The 17390-nt window shown below is 39.4% G+C and overlaps 1 protein-coding gene across 2 annotated transcripts in view; it reads left to right on the forward strand.

The window, feature by feature from the left end:
* Window positions 1–17390, forward strand: part of LOC105918691 (A disintegrin and metalloproteinase with thrombospondin motifs 14) — an 80186-nt gene that overhangs the window by 13515 nt on the left and 49281 nt on the right. For both annotated transcript variants that reach the window (XM_012853832.3, XM_012853839.3), the window contains exons 3-4: window positions 8262–8418; window positions 12285–12481. In XM_012853832.3, coding sequence (XP_012709286.2) covers window positions 8262–8418; window positions 12285–12481 — 354 coding nt within the window. The remainder of the gene's footprint in view (window positions 1–8261; window positions 8419–12284; window positions 12482–17390) is intronic.

Consider the following 17390-nt stretch of genomic DNA (forward strand, 5'->3'; position numbering starts at 1 on the left):
TCAACCCCCTTTACTCTGGTACTGCTAAAGACAATGCAGGGCAACCAAATACCTGGGAGTACAAATACGCATTAATCTTAAGTGGAATACTCAGGTTGATTATGTTTGCACCTGGGCCCAGCAGAGACTGCACCTCCTTCCCAGGCTGAGGGCCTTTGGTGTCAGTGAAAGGGTGATGCTGCTCTTCTTCCATGCCGCAATGGAGAGCGTCATCCGGTACAGCACCTCAGCCTGGTTTGGTAATCAATCTGTTCAAATCAAGGCTCAGTTCACCTGGCTCACACAAAGAGCAATGAAGTTGATGGGAGTCAAGCAACATCCTTCACTTCAAACCAGCTATGCTGAATCAATAATCCAGCAGGTCCAGAAAATGATCTCAGGTCCGGCTCACATCCTTCACGCAGAGTACCAGTTTCTGCCCTCAGGTCGGTTGAATCCAGATTAAATCAGTGTAAAAACTCATCTGTCCCTCTCTTCATCAAAGCCCTGAGTACAGGATGTGATCTAAAGGATTTTTAACTGTATTGCCATGCTTTGACTGTGCTTATTTATTGTTTTATAGACTGTATAACTCAATATGGATAATGTATCATATGTAGGGAGAAATGTCCGTATGTATGAATGTTGTGATGTTGTAGGGTTTCATTTTAAGTAGGAGCCAGTGCTTGTATCCAAGACAGATTTCCGTTGGACAATAAATACAATCTAATCTAAAATCTTAATCTAATTTTTTCATGTGTTGGAAAGGCCCAGTCACAATCGAGATTACTCTTCAATTGAGAATCAGTGGCTAGAGTTAAAAATCGATGCTCATGGGAGTGGCGGTGGTGTCGGGGTAAAGCACGCGACCCATGCTCGGAGGCCTCAGTTTCCGATGTGGCTGTCCCTTGTTCAATATCCGACTTGTAGGCCTTTGCCGTGTGTCCTCCCCCCTCGCTCTCAACCCATTTCCTGTCAGCTTACTGTCAATTAAAATCCATTAGTGCCAAAAAAAAAAAAAAAGACAAAATTGATGTTCACAGACATTCTCCATCCAATCTGACTGGATTTCAGTCCTTAGATGTAGTAAACTGGTAGAGATATCCTGAAAGATTGCAGCTGTAATTGCACAGAAACTTAGCTCTACCCAGCACTATTCTGCTGGGGTTTAATTAGAGTTGCACCGATACCGATACCAGTATCGGCCGGGGCGCCGATACCGCGCTAAAATGGTGGTATCAGTATCGGCGAGTACCAACAAATAGGGCACAGATACCATTTTGATGTTTGCATGTCACTTGAGCGCAGCCTTCTCTCTCCTGACACTCACTAGTTCTACTGGATTCATTTTGTATTAGTCTTTTTCCTGCTTTAATAAGGTAGCAGCTTGACAAAGCCATGATAGCTATTATTTTACATCCAAGTAGTATGCTGTTCTTCATATATACACACACACATAAATTTCAAAGTAATGGTATCGGTATGGTATCGGTATTGGCCGATACTGCACATCCAGGTTTCGGGTATCGGTATCAGGGCCAAAAAATGGCATTGCTGCAACACTAGGTTTAATACAAATTCACATCACACTTTTGAGACCTGAAATCTTTGTGTCCTTTTCGTTCCGTCACAATTAGGTGAATCTGTGTCGGTTTGGCACATAGAACCCCAATAAATTACATTAAAGTTGAAACCTGTGGAAAACTTCAAGGGGTGGGAATACTTTTGCAAGGTATGACACGTGTCTTGGATAAAAAAAAAAAAAACAAAAAAAACATTGGGAGCTTTCTGGAATTGACATGAAAGGATTAAGTTAGCAAATAAGATTTGAAGTCACGCCACATTTATAATGGAAGTTGTACAACTTTCATCACATTTTGGCCTCTCCTCAGTTCCGATATTATAGCTCAGCTCGAAAGATATTGACAAAAATAAACCATGGCCAAATTGATTTTTTTTGCAGACCTTTCAACAGCCTCCTTGCCCTCATATTTTTAACTTCACTTTACTTTCATAACAGACACCACAAAGTTTCACAGCACGACTTACTCTCTAATCCCTTACATTTTTATTCTCTCACTCTTCTTCTACCCAACTGTCAGACGACACCCTTAGTCTAAATTTATTACTGCTTTAGAAGAGAGTTACCACTCAGTACGTGCCTTAGTTTTTCCCCCACGCGCAATGATTTAGCTTCTGCTCCATATTTAGATTTCATTCAGCAGCTGTAAATACACACATTCTCGCCAACGGTTTTGCTGGTGTCTCTGTGTCACAAAGCTAATGATAGGTTGAAAAGGTTTCCTTTTTTTTTTTTCTCAACAAAGTCTAGGAGAAACGTGTCATCTGTGAGCAGTGTGCAGTAGTCCGCGCTTATTAGGATTAATTTAACTAAGATGGCAAACAGAAGAAATGTGTCAAAATATGATTTGCTGTAATGCTGGTGAATGTTGCTATGGCAGTTTCAGCATAAGTACACAAACAAATAGTGAATCACTATAATCGGCTTTATGCTTATGGGTTCTTTGCAAACATAGATCACAGATAGCGATCTGGATAAAGGGGAAAGAAAATAACTAATTTCCATTGCAACAACGGGGTCTTAATGAAAAACCTGCGTGTGGTTACAGCTGCTGTTTGGATAATGAAACAACTTGGTTGCATGGCAATAATAATAATAATAAGTTGGCATATCTATAAAGACATTGAGAATGGGTCTACCCTTGCTATAAACACCATAAAGCACGTTTTGTGAAAATTAAGTTCTCCACGATTTTTATTTATGTGTATCCCTTAGAATGCCCCTTATTTTGTATAGTATTTATTATTGCTGTTTTGTATCTGTTAATTTTGAATTAACATCTTCAGGTGGAAGTCTGATTGTCTTTTCATAGTCTAAAAGGTGTCAAATACTCATAAGCTGATTTATACAAAAAGAAGCTTTGAGTTGTGACTAACTTTAAATTATAGCAGCATTTTTCCATCAACACGTTAGTTTGTGTTATTTATAATAAATATATCTAGTTTTTTAAGATTCTTTTTTACTTGAATATTTCTTCTTTTTTACCTGAGTATTCCATATTGTCTATAATTGTGTAATATTTACTCTGGTATTTATATTACTTTTATTTATTTTTTTCTGATAAAGCTCAGAAATGCCAAAAATAGAACAAACTTTAGATTAGATTAGCTTGTTTTTTTATTACTATAAACTGTGTCTTGTTATCTTATCTTAAGGACATATCTTTTTCAAAACAATTCTAATGAACAGATCCAAATAAATACTAAAACATTTAGTGATTTATTTTTTAAAAGGTGTCATAAATTAGACACATAATCCCATTTGTCATTGGAGAAATGTATTGATTCATTTCCCAATCAGCAATATTTTGATGTAAAAACCACATTCAGTGTTTAAAAAAACAAAAATATTTTAGTACTAGAAAATAAATGCGAATGAGGTTCACACTCCATCTTGTGAAAATGTTTAAATAATGGTGACCCATAGTACTGCTTGTTTGACCACATGCATTGTCTGTGTTTAAAGCCTACCTTTATCATTGTTATTGACATTTATGTTTTCTTGGAGTTGTTTTAGTGCCCAGCTCAAGTTGTGACTCTTGTCCTGCAGCCTTTTTTCAAAATGTCTCCAAACATTGTTGCAGCCTACCTCAGTTGTTGATTTGCTTCCGTCTAGGAAAGCTAAACTGTTATTCACCTGATGTAGTGCACATCTTCTGCCGCTACTGAAATGCAAGGAAGGTGTGCAATGGTGTGTTGGGGTATAATTCTCTCACCCTTTTGTAAATCGCTTCTGGTACTCAAATAACACATTTTCAAGCACTTACACTTAAAAGCATCTCTCCTTTGTTCATTTGTGGCAGCAATTTGAAAGCCAAAAACAATCTGTCACATGCATAAAGAAACTTGTTTGCTGTATTTCTTTCAAGGTGATATTGACGGGGTGTTTAATGTAACGTGTGGCATCACAGTTTCTTATACATTTGTTATTTTCCCCAAATATGTCTTTTTGGAAGGCGTTTACAGCGCATCATAAAATGATGGCAAACAAACCCCCTTTCTGAACATTTCTTTTAATCAAATTTGCCGTTTAGCCTAAACCTTAACATAACATAATGCATAACTTTAGGACACATAGAGTCATGTGTTGATCCGTGATATCTGTTGTAAAGCAGTAATTATGTGTGTGTTGTCTATGGCACTTGGGACTCAATACTGTCCTCAAAACACATCCTGTGCACAAACAGAACAGCTGTTATCAATATGGTTACATAAGCAGTTTCTCACATGACCTTTTGGTCACTACCAGTGAATAATTTGTTGATCTCTTTTCAAAATCCTTTTGCAAATTCAGCTCAGAAGTACATATTTGTATTCAGGCCCCCCTTAATCAGTCCCTTGTAGAATCACCTCTTGCTACAATTATAGCTGCAGGTCTTTCGGCCTTGCACATCTACAGACAATTCCTCTGTTTTTGCTTATTCATTTTAGCAAAATAGTTCCAGTTCGGTCAGATATGACAGAGAGTGTCTATGCACATCAATTTTCTAGCGTTGACACTAATTCTTAATTGCAATTCAAGTCAATTAAATTTTATTTATATTGCTTAGGAGCATTACTAAGGGGTGGACCAGTTTCGGTTGAATTTGCATGTTATCTAAGCCATTACAAGGCCTCTGTTTGGGCAGTAGTATAAAGCTTGGTACTCCACATTACTCCAGACTTTTTGAGTTGAGAAATCTTCCTGGAGAGGAAGCGAAACGTCTTCAACTACGCAAAAACAAGTCCAGTTGCTTTGTTGTTGTTTTTTTTTTTACTTTTTTTGGAAGTATTTATATAGTGCCAATTCATGATACATATCATCTCAAGGCACTTTCCAAAGTCAATACACTTATGCATAAGTGCACAATTGCACTTATTTATGAACTTTGACTGAGCCCTCCTAATGTCTGGTTGAGCTTTGATCTAAACCGTTATTTTGCAGCTTTGGTTCCATATTCAGGGTCTTTGTTCTCCTGGAAGGTGAACCAGTCTCAGGTCTAATGGTAACGTCTCACAGGTTTTCTTCCAGGATTGCCCTAAATTTATCTTCATCCTTCAATCAACTCTTACCAACCACCCTGTCCCCGCTGAGGAAATGCATCCCCACAGCATGCTGCCACAACCATCATGTTTTAGCACGGGAAGGGATACTAAGGGCGTCAGTTTTACACTACACGTGACGTTTTGAATTTAGGGCCAAGAAGTTTCATTTTGGTGTAATCGGACTAGAGGACTTTCTTCCACATGTTTGGTTTGTCCGTAAATGTTGTAGAAGGTTTTAGAAGTTCAGGAATCCTCCCACTCATCCATAAAGGCAAGATCTGCAGTGTGCATAACCAATAATTGTTGTGTCAACAGAAATTTGCACATAAGCTGTGAATCTCCAACATGGGCTTCTTTGCTGCTTCTCTTATTAATGCTCTCCTTGCCTTACCTGTCAGTTTAGGCGGATGGCCATGTATTGATTTGATCTTGATGGATTTTGCAGTGTTCTGAGGGATATTCAAGCTTGAGATATTCTTTAATAATCGAAAGTTGCTTTAAATTTCATGTTATGATTCTGGCTTGATTGACGGCTTGCTCCCTCATTTTCCTTCAGTTTCTTGTTAATTACTTTTCTCTTTACATCTGTGAGCTCCTCCCTGCCGTGTCATCAAGCTAAATTGCTTGTACCTGTTCACCTGCCTTTAAATTCTGGCAAAGATGGGACAAAGTCACTGTTTTGCAAGTCTCAAGTCTTTAACCTTTAAGTCCAGAGTCAAGTCTAAAGTACGGACAGGCGAGTCCGAGTCATGTCTGAAGTCAAAATAGGTATTTCTCAAGTTAAGTCCCAAGTCTGAACCTTCTAATTTCAAGTCATTTTGAGTCTTTAATAATGTTGAAATACATGTTAAATGTAAATAACAGGGCATCTTAAATCAGTATTTATCTCAAAACGTGATGAAACCAGTGCAACTGACCTTACAAAACAGTAAAATGAAACTGAGCCTCAAGAACGGTCCTTTGAACTATAGTTTTCCTGAATATTCTGTGAAAAATGCAACTGCAGAACTTCATATTCAGACCCAAACGAAATTACTCTTGGGGGCATTATTTAATTTTTTCTTTGAATTAAGCTTTAGAATTTGGGTAAAATATCAAGTCCAATTCAAGTGTTGAGTCATTGGTGTTAAAGTCTAAGTCAAGTCCCAAGTCTCTGAACATCTTTTCAAGTCAAGTCTAAAGTCACAAAATCAATGACTCGAGTCCCTACCTCTGTATTCTGGTTTCCCACAGTCCCATGCTGCCAGATAATCTGAAAGCCACCATGTTAGCTGAAAGCTTAAAAGCACAAGTGTCCAGCTTTCTCTTTATCTACTTTGGCCAGGTCACGACTTCGTTCTCGTCTTTGGATTTCCTTGTTTTGTCTTGCCCCTGTCGGACATCCCATCAGCTTCTGCTGTCTGGCCTGGATTATGGATTCTCTCTCTTTCTCCCTGATCAACCCAATCACCTCCGCAAATCTGAAAGTTGGGAGAAAAAAAACTCTTAACTGTGTAAGAGACAGATTAGTGGCTGAAACTGCTGATGAGAGCCTACGCCCCCTCTCGGACCTCAGAGAGTGTTAGTGGCTTTTCCTCTGAGCTCTACATTGACCGGTGATTCTTTACCAGCCACTAATCTGTCTCTTCGGCTTCCAGCGGTGTCCTCTGACAGCTTCCAGCGGTTTCCTGTTTCCCACCAGCTGTTCTATTCAATAAACCTTTTAAAATCACACTCTGCATGTGACTGAATTCTCGGGTCCTCTGTCTGAATCCTTACACCACAACCTTTCCCCGGTCTTCATGATGCTGTTTCTTCACTAACGTTCTCCAGCAAACCTCTGAGGCCTTCACAGAACAGCTGGACCGGTACTGGGGTTAAATTACACACAGGCAGCCTCTCGTTCTGAATACACAAGCGAAAACCTGAACTTGGGACGTCCATGTGTGCAAAAAATTAACACCACCGGCAAGAATTTTGTCAAAATCCTCTAAAACACAGGTGTCAAACTCAAGGCCCGCGGGCCAAATCCGGCCCGTCAAGGTAAATTATCCGGCCCTCATGAGCCAGAAAAAAAGGCATATATCCTTTTAAAGTGTATAAAGTGTCTAAAACTGTGCCTCCTGTAAGTGAACCCCAACCCAATATCAACTTCTTTTTGCAGATAAACTGTATAAACTGGGCCTAAGGGTGCTACTTTTATGTTACTGTGCATTTTGTATACTACTATGTGAATTGGAATGAAATTATGAAATGAAAAGTATCGTCTCTACACATGCAACCGGCCCTTTTAATGACTTCATGATGCAAAAGTGGCCCCATATAGAAATTAGTTTGACACCCCTGCTCTAAAATATTTACCGTAGTTGAAGTTCATGCTGCTGTAATGATAAACTAATGATACGGTTCTATTACCTGTGTAACAAAACAATGTGTGATTCGGGCAGGTATAACTTAGAGTGAAAAGTGAACTGATTTTGCTACACAGATAAAGTAAATAATCAATTCCAGTGTTTATTGAATTTGTTGTGATTTTTTTGTAAACTGCATTACGTGGGGCATTTTCAGGGCCTTTTTGTATATTTATGCAATCAAGAGAAAATAGCAGGTTTGCAGTTGACTCGAATCAGAGAGCACCAGCTTCTCTCCACATCAACCATATTCATAGACACTCAGCAACGAAAAGAGAGAAGTCTTCAGGAGCAGCAGACATGATTCACTTTCCACACCAGAAGTCCTACTTCTGTCTCTAAATTAATGTTAAACTATATATAAAATGATAAAACTCATTTGTGAACCATTTGACATTTTAGAATAAACCAAAAAACAGTACTCTGATTAAAAAGAAGTGAGCTTTATGTAAAATTGATACTAAAACTTTAATATATAATGGAAACTTATTAAAGTAGCAAGTGGCAATCAGAGGCACAGAATAGAGCTAAGTTTTCATTTAACTGATTCATTATTATAGAAGTAAACAAATTGGTTGGTTTAGTAAGATGTCGCTAACCTTTTTGTGCGGTAAATAATTGTGATATTCTCCACTTAAATCCCCAAAGCTTCCAAATGTTTTCCACCTTCTCATTTCCTTATGATGTGCCTCATAACAAGTCACCCAATTAACAGGCTCCGCAAAAGTAGGGTTTGCTTCTTTTAAAGGAAGAGCGGTGCTCTGACACAACGTTCTGTTTTTCCAGGCAGGCCTCATCCGCACTGACAATGGCGAGTTTTTCATCGAGCCACTTGAGAAAGGCCAAAAGGATGTGGAAGTAAAGGGGCGGGTGCACGTGGTCTACCGTCGATCGGCCATCAAGCAGGAGACGGGCCAGCGGAGGGAGGACTTACACAACGAAGGTAGGTGGAGAGACGGAGCCTTGCATCAATGGAAACAAAATAGCACTGCGTTGGTTTTAGTGTTATTTGGCTGCAAGACGGACAGAATATCTCAGCTGCAGGGTCACTTATATGTCCTACAGGAATTACGCAGGGTACAGGTCACATCAGGTATTTACTTATACTGTATAAAATACCTTCAACCTTTTTTTTTTTTCTCGATCTCCCACATTTATTCAGACTAAGCTCCTACTTTTTTGGGTCAGTTTGTCTTAACAAAATGATTTCTGTTTACTAAATGACAGAATAATAAAAAAGAGTCCAGAAGTTTACATACCTTTCTTTAGGATATAGTAGAATTGCCTTTTAAGCGGCATGCCTTGAGCTTCTAAAGATAATTTGCTACAGTTCTGGTCAATTCCTGAGTCTTTCCACACTGAGACCAGGGCTTTGTGATGCTTACTCCAAAATATTTTCTTTGTTGTCCTAAAGCCACTTTATTACTAATTTTGTGGCATGCTTAGGGCCATTGTCCATTTCGGAGACCCATTTGTGCCCAAGCTTCCCCTTCCCGGTTGGTGTCTTCAGAAGTTGCTTCAGTATTTTCCATATAATGTTCTTTCCTCATGTTTTCATCTATTTCGTAAAGTGCATCAATCTCTCCTGCAGCAAGCTCTCAAACATGATGCTGCGTTCTCTGTACTTCACAATCGGCATGGTCTTCTCAGGCTTGCAAGCTTCCCTCTTTTTCCTCCAAAAGGAAAATTGGTTATTATGGCCAAAAATAAAGGTCTTTGTCCCTGAGTGCACTCACAAAGCGTGATCAGGCTATTTATGTAGTTTTTCAGAAAAACGGCGAGTTCCCCGCTGTGCCGCCTTTCTGCCCTGTCAGTACAAGACTCATTTCATTGATAATGAAACTCTTTTACCAACATCCGGCATTATATTTTGTTGTGGAGATGATACACGTTTCTCTTCACTCCTTCACCTCTGGGACACAGAGGCCGTCTCGTTCCCGAACGGTATGCTAGCTGCACATGCCATGACATCTATACTTGCTTGTAATTGTTTGAACAGTTGAGTGCGGCACCTTCAGGCATCCGGAAAATGCACTCCGGGATGAGTTGTGGATGTCCGCAGTTTTATTGCTGACATCTTGCCCGATTTCTTCATATTTTTCCGTGCTCTCACATGAAGAAGTTTGTGGTGTGGCTGAAAAAATACATCCACAGATGTCCAGTTAAAATAAATACTGTGAACGAATCTATCAGAAGCTCACAAGGCCATGACATCATCATCTGGAATTTCACATATAGTTTTAAGTCACGCTAGTCGGGGTGTACTTCTGACTTTTTTCACAAATAAAAGTTTAAATTATGTGCTCTGCATTTTGTCAGTGCTTTTTAGAGCCACCTTTTGATGCAGCAAAGCTGCAACCCAAGGAGACTTGCAGCCTGCAGGTCTCCTTGGGTTTGTACATCAAAATATGGACATCTGGGCCTTCGCTTCTTGTCAAAATATCACAAGTTCGCAGATCTCAAGAGCATCTGTTAGCACAAGTTTTCAGCTCTTTTTTTACAGATTCTAAAGAGGATTTAGGTCGGATGTTGACTGGGCCAATCTAACACATGAACGTGTTTTACCAGTAGTGATGGCTGTATATTTGTATTGTTGTCTTACTGGAAGGTGAAGCTCAACGCTCACCATCTTCACTGTTACTGCTGAAGAACAGCCTTTAGCATGATGCTGCCACAATCATGTTTTTACTCTTGGTATGGTGTTCAGGGGGATTGTTGCATCTTGCACGTGGGACAAAAGTTACATTTTGGTCTCGTTTTACCAGATCACCTTCTTTTAGCTTTGACTCCTTTATGGCTTGTGGCAAGCCGCAAAGTTATACTATGGATTTCTTTCAAAAATATCTTTCTTGATTACCATTTTTTTTTATCATATTGCATCTCAATAAAATACATTGAGTTTGTGATTGTGGTACAGCAAACTAATAAAAGATCAGGGTCTCTGAGTATTTTTTTTAATTAGGATGGTAGGTGAAGTTGATTTGGTACCTTTATGGTATGAATAAACTTTTCCACATATCCATGTACCACTTTTATGGCAGAATGGGCCAGTCTTTACTCATGAATTTCCTATTTTCATCTGGGAAATTATAAGTGCTCTTCCAAAAATATAGCCCAGACGTTCCAAAACAGGCAATCCAGACGGTCATGCTGAGCCAGACATCAACACAGGGGTCAGAGAGAAGCAAACACTGACTTTTCTTCTGAAGACATATTTTACAAAAACACTGTTACGTAGGTGTGAATATTTCAACTCCGGTTCTGAAGGACGAGATGCCAGGTTGCACCCAAATCGGGTTTGAATTCATCTCCAGCTTCAACTTCAGAGTCCATTATAAGTCTTTTCTTTTTTTTAGTAGCTGACAAATTGGCATATTTTTATAATGGAAATAAGTTGAAAGCGCAAAAGCACAAAACAGAGCAATTTTGCTGTAATCTGTTTACACTCCTTCATTTGGCAATCTGACAAAGGGTCCCCAAATTATATATGAATTGATGCCCTTTGACAGACTGCAAAAGTAGGAAATAGCCACAGTAAGCATAAGCTGAATATATGCCTGAGTAGTAAACACCGTTTCCTTTTAGGTAGTTTCTTTAACCTATTGTCTTTCCTTTGACTTGATAAAAAATAGCTACTAACTACCAGAAGAAGTACAGTTGTGCCTTTTTGATCAGTGAGTTGCTGTTTGATGTCCATGTGAAGTCCTCTCAGATAGCTTCCAGGGATCAAACCTGTCGACTTGCTCCACTCTGGCATTATTGATGAGAAGAGGCTGATGCTGCTTCTTCTTTCTCTTCAAGTCAACAATCAGTTCTTTTGTCTTTTTGGTGTTTTTGTGTCAGGTTGTTTGCTGAAACTAGTCTGTTCGTCCCTAGTGCTTAGATATAATTTTGCTGATTTGGTGAGTTTCTGTCACTATAGGCCCAGTCATGCTGAACATTTGAAAATTCTGATCAGCCCATTTCTTTGTGCATATTATACATTTATAAAGGTAAAGGGGCTGTAGCTTTCAAATTAAATCCCGTTTTGTGCATTTTAAAGGTTAATCCAACTCTAGCTTTAAGGTTACACAGTGGGCCTTTATTAAGATCAGCATTGTTCACAAAACCAGCTGGTAAGATGAGGAATCCTGTGCTGTAATGGCACAATGGGAGTCCGAGGAGCACCACGGAGCCAAGAAAATGAGGAAAGCTTTCATTCACTTGCCATCATGAATTTCTTCTCCTTCAACAATGGATTCAGCATCTGCTGGAAAACTCACAATTTTTACAACCTATTTTATGTCGCTGCAACCATAATTGTTTTACCATGCAATAATACAGCTGACTGGCTCTGATATAAGCATGATCAGAAGAGTAATACTTATTTTTTAACTGAATGCACATGTTGCAGTTTGCAGTAAGTAGATTGGTTAAACTTGACAGGTAATCGCTGAACAAAAATATTTTGCTTGATTTAAGGACCTGTATCTAATGTGATATTTAACAATATGTTAGGGCTGTAATATTAATAAATGTTGCCATTACATGGTGTGACTCAGCTTTGTATTTCCAACAGCACAGTTTGTATTGAAGAATTGGAGGAAATTACTTGAAAGTCTGAGAGTATTTTTATAGGAGAGAGTAATTTGAAAGATATAGCCAAGACAGCTCAAGGGATTTCTCCAATGTATTCCCCTATTTCCTAAGACGTAGATCTGTTTTATGTAAGGTTCACTTTGAAGGTCCCTGAAATAACAGAGGGCTTATAGATGTGGAAGATTAAGCTCTGCTCAACAATCACTTTATATCCTCCTCATGTCTTTGCAGTGGCAGACGTTGGCATCGCAGACCTCCCCGCAGCTCTGGATCTGGTCGGTCATAAACTGTCCGAGTCCGAGCGCAAGAGAAGGCACGCAAAGACAGACGACTACAACATCGAGGTTCTGCTGGCTGTGGACGACTCAGTGATACGTTTCCACGGCAAGGAGCACGTGCAGAATTACGTTCTCACCCTAATGAACATTGTAAGTCTACTTTTAGAAAATAAGCTTTTAAGCAATTGTGCATGATCAGCATGACCAATTGTGAACAAACTACTGATAACTGTTTTTTTTTAAGTTGAAGGGACAGCCTTAATACCCATTGAACTTTTCTATATTTTGTCACGTTGCAGCCCCAGACTTGTTTTGTTGTGATCCTTTCTGACCTACCAGCTCAAAGTTGTGCATAGTTGTGAAGTTTAAGCAAAATTAGATGGTTATCAAAATGTTTTAACCATTAACATTCTTAGAAGTGTGACATAAAGTAATGCTCTGTCCTTATTCTAATGCCACTAATTTAAATCTAGTGTCACAACTTGCCTACTGACCAAATAACGTAAGTATGGTCCATCTCTGTGTATTTTAGTCTCAGTATATTTACAGGTGTTCTGGGACAGCCTTAGAGGTTTGTCAGCGAACATTGGTTAATAAGCAGCATCAAGAGGATCAAGAAAGAGAGAAGTTTATTGCAGAGTTGGATAATAAACAATATCTCAATCTGAATTTGTAAATGTAAGTCAAACACGAATAAATGTACATTTTTATTTGTTTCTGGTTGTCAACTCATACATACATGTGACATCACATGTTTCATCTGTGAGAATACAAGTTTAGAAGTTCAGAATACAAGTTACAAAGTTACAACTTTGGAACAACACAAGTACAAATCACAAATTTACGAGTGCTAATCTACAACCCCTGAAGCTGTTACACTCCTTACCAGTTGGTGGCAGTAATGACATGTGACATCAGATGTTTCATCTGTCAGAATACATGTTTGTCACACTTCTGTTTTCTTTGTCTTCTTCCAATTCTTCTCGCTTTATGGCGGATGGTGACCAACTTTCAGGTGCTTTACTGCCACCAAAAACACATTATGGAGTGTGGAACAAAGGATCGGTAATGGGAAAACTTACAGCAAACGACAACTGGTTGGTCATAAAACTTTCCCTGCCTTGGTCACACTCTTGCAGCACACTATCTCGCCATGGGGTCTCCAAGGCTTAGTACTGGGACCTCATGTCTTTGCTATTTACACCACCTCATTGGGGCAAATCATCTAATCGCATGGCTTCTCATACCAATGCTTTGCTGATGATACCCAGCTATGGCTATCATTCATGATAGGGTCATGCTGTATGGATTGTTTTTCTTCACCAGGGACAGGAAGGCTGATAGGAAGATGAATATGGTGTAATACAGGAAAAACCTGGAGAAAAACAATAAAATTCTGTAGAGGACTTGAGCCTATGGTGTAAAAGCAGTAACCAAACATAAAAAGCTGTGTTAGAACAATCCAACCGAAGCTCAGGTGAAGATCTAACTAGGAATCTGTAGCAGGACTTGAAAATTGGTTTACAAAGATGCTGTCCAACCAATCTGACAGAGTATGGGTATTTTGCAAAGCATAGTTACAGTTGTGTTTTTCAGTTACAAACACAACTTTCCTACGTTTGACAGCATTTAGAAATTAAATAAATCCACGGGGAATGACAGCGTTGTGATCGCCACCTTTCGTGTTGGTACAAAAGTTGTTTTTTTTTTAAATCAGTTTGTTTGAAATCCCCTACTTGAATTCCGCCCAAAGGAAACAGTCTTTCGTAAAGTCCCCCATAAATGAACTTCAGCCGGTCTTCTGGGATTTTCTCGTCCTTCAGGAGTGAGTGGAAACATTCATGTGTTTTTGAGCACCCTCGGAGATATCAGCTCCCCTTTTTAGTAACCGCTGTGCAGTTAGTTTGGAGTCTGATATTGGATATTTGCGCTCCGTGGCTTCTGCGGTGACTTCCTCCTGTTCAAGCTGATACAGGGAGGCTGATCTGGGGCTCACTCCTCCGCCTTCCTCCTCTGGAGTGGAGCAGTCAGACATGGTAGTGCGACTCACGGCTGGAGCATCAGCTGGGGGGAGGAGGAGAGGGGGAAAGCTGTTTGCTTGACGCTGTCCTCTAATTGCAGAATATGAATAATGTAGAAAGACAACCTACGTAGAAAGAATCACGTTTTCTGATCGGACAGTTTTTGAGCAAAGCAACAACGTCGACCACTCCTGAGCACGTCCTTTGGTATTCACTTCTGACGTTCACACGGCCTCATCAGTGTACAACAGATATACCCCCAAAACCTCAGTAATTTGATGTCATTGCCCGTTTAAACACTTTGATAAGTGGAATAAAATTGATGGATTAATTAGGAGAATATTAGTGGTAGTCTCTTTATTGATTAATCTTTTTTTCACTGTCGGATCAGTATGAAGAGATTAGAGTTAATGTGTCTTTATTGTTGCTCGTGTATTGAACCAATCATTAACCTGGTTGTCAAAGATAAGTCTAGGTAAAAAAAGTACATTGTCTCTTAACCTTTTAAGCTCTAAACCATGTGTTTCTGCCATAAAATACTGGTGAGTGTGTTTATATTGACATCAGGCTTTGCCACATTTTCCTTCGCTGCTGACAGATTACCGTTGGGAGACCGGGCCAAAAAGAGAAACTCTCTGAGAAGCTCTCAGCTCGTTCATTATGGGTTCCACCAGCTCCTACCACCATAATCTGCTTACCGAGTCTAAATCCCCCCAAGTCAGATTTTCACAGGGAGCTTGTTTCACTCTGTAACAGTTACCATTTGGACCATGCATGGCAGCCTGATTACCTGCATTAGAGCACTTAGAAAGTTGAGTGGGAGCGGTGCGAAGCAGCCATGGAAAGTGGTGCCAGATTTTAGTTTGAACTGCCAAGCTCTTCTTACATAGAATGATGTGTTTATTTAATTAGGAATTTATACTCCAAATCTTGTGCCAAATGTCTTTACCAGAGCAAAATGTTTGACTTTTACTAAGCTTGATTGTCTTGAGTTGTAACTCTGACTCATACACACTCTGTATCTGTCACTCCTTGGTGTTTAATGCACTCTGATAACTTAATAGCATTGGAAAACTCTGTCTGGAAGAGTACATTTAAAATAATCTGGTTGTTTAAAATTGAGTGGCACAGTAGATAAAATCAGGTAATTGAAAGTCTTGTGAATATATTGCCCCTCATCTTTGCCTGTTTTTGTTTAAACTTCGGAGAGAGTGGTGTAGTTTAAACAATCGAGGGTCAAAACCCTTCGGCTCTGCTTGTAAGCCACGGGCTTGCTGTGTCTGAAAGCGCTCTGCCCGCTCAAATCCCTCCGAATTCCTGCTCGGGGGCTGCAGAATGCGTAGTACCACCTGGAGAAACTCTCCCTGAGGGATTGATTACTGAACATCCTGTCTGCACAATGCCAAGGTGACTAGTGAGGTCTCAGTTGCACAATGGGCGTGTTGTTTGACCAGCGCAGACCACGTTTTGTCCATGTCAGTGCGAAACCATACCCAAGCCAGGGACACCTAGCGCCTGCAGAGCACAGCTGCTAGTCTCGTTTTCGCCCACAGCAGCGCCACTTCAGTCCAGTCCTTCTGCTTTTGTGTGTGTGTGTGTGTGTGTCTAAGTGCTCCTCCTGGATTTGTAATTATCTCAGTGTGCATGAGGTTAGCTCGCCCCTCAGCTGGACTCGCTGAAAAGTTAGGAATGCAACAACGCAAATCTTTCAGTTGAAAGAAAAAATCCACAAGTGTTTACAAATTTCATACTAAAACATTTATGTTACTGTTTTTTTTCTTTTTCTAGATGTTCTCTTTTCTTCATCAGCTTCTGTGCTGCAATGCATTACAAACACATGGATATAGGTCAGCATAGGCCTGGTGAGGAATTTTGAGAAACAAATCTGCGTAAACGTGGGGTCACTCTGAGGTTCTTTAATTGTTCACTGAAGTTGGTCTCTGTTAAGTGGGGTAGTTGCTTGAATAGGCTTGGGTGCAACCTGCAACCCAGAGCACATTTGGATTTAGGCCAAGATAGTTTTTTTTTCTTTCTTTTTTTTCCTTTGGTGGCAGAGCTTTTATTTTGAGCAGCTTTAATTTCTAGATAAGGAGCTAATTATGCATGCAGAAGCAAAACTCACTTTTTATGCTTGCCGTTTTGGTTTATTAGTATTGATTAATGGTAATATAGTACATAGGTATTTACATTTTAATATGACAAGGGCTTTTGCATGAGTAAACACATTTATGGATGGTGTGGGCTGTACAACAATTACATATTATTATTTTTTTTCCACAAGACCTCGTAGAATTTTTGCTTATTCTACATAATGTGAAATATAGAGAATGGCTGGTGTTGTATAGACCGTCATGTTGACACAGTGCTTTTATTTTGTGCTTGTTTTGTGTTTTGTTTGTATGCTTATAGTCATTTGTAGTTTATATGTTTATAATTAAGGTTTAATTCATATTTTAAATGAATGCAAAGAGTAATTCAATTCAATTCAATTTTATTTATATAGCGCCAATTCATGAAACATGTCATCTCAAGGCACTTTCCAAAGTCAAATTCAATCAGATTATACAGATTGGTAAAAAAAAAATGTCTAAGGGAACCTAGTTGATTGCATTAAGTCTTGACAAGCAGCATTCACTCCTCCTGAAGAAGCGTAGAGCTACAGGGACAGTCGTCTGCATTGTCGTCTGCATGACTTTTCAGCAATCCATCATACTGAGCAAGCATGAAGCGACAGTGGAAAGAAAATTTAATGACTCAACACTTCAATCAAAAAGTAAAGATCAACCATATTTCTTAAGGCACTGTGGTGAGGTTGCGTCACAAGTAGAATACCAAATTAAAATTATTAACCAGTTTATGTTTTACTTTTGGGTTATTAACGCAGCAAAACAACATGGGGAAAAATGCAACCAGTGTCACATACTTCTCATGTTCTTGAAATCTTACCTATACACCAGCTGTGAGAAATTATTATTAGTTTTTTTGGGGGATTTTTTGTGGCTCTAGTGGCTTGCTTTTTAACACAGTAGGCTGACAGG

The sequence above is a fragment of the Fundulus heteroclitus genome, chromosome 10 (genome assembly GCF_011125445.2).
Source record: "Fundulus heteroclitus isolate FHET01 chromosome 10, MU-UCD_Fhet_4.1, whole genome shotgun sequence".
Lineage (NCBI taxonomy): Eukaryota > Metazoa > Chordata > Actinopteri > Cyprinodontiformes > Fundulidae > Fundulus > Fundulus heteroclitus.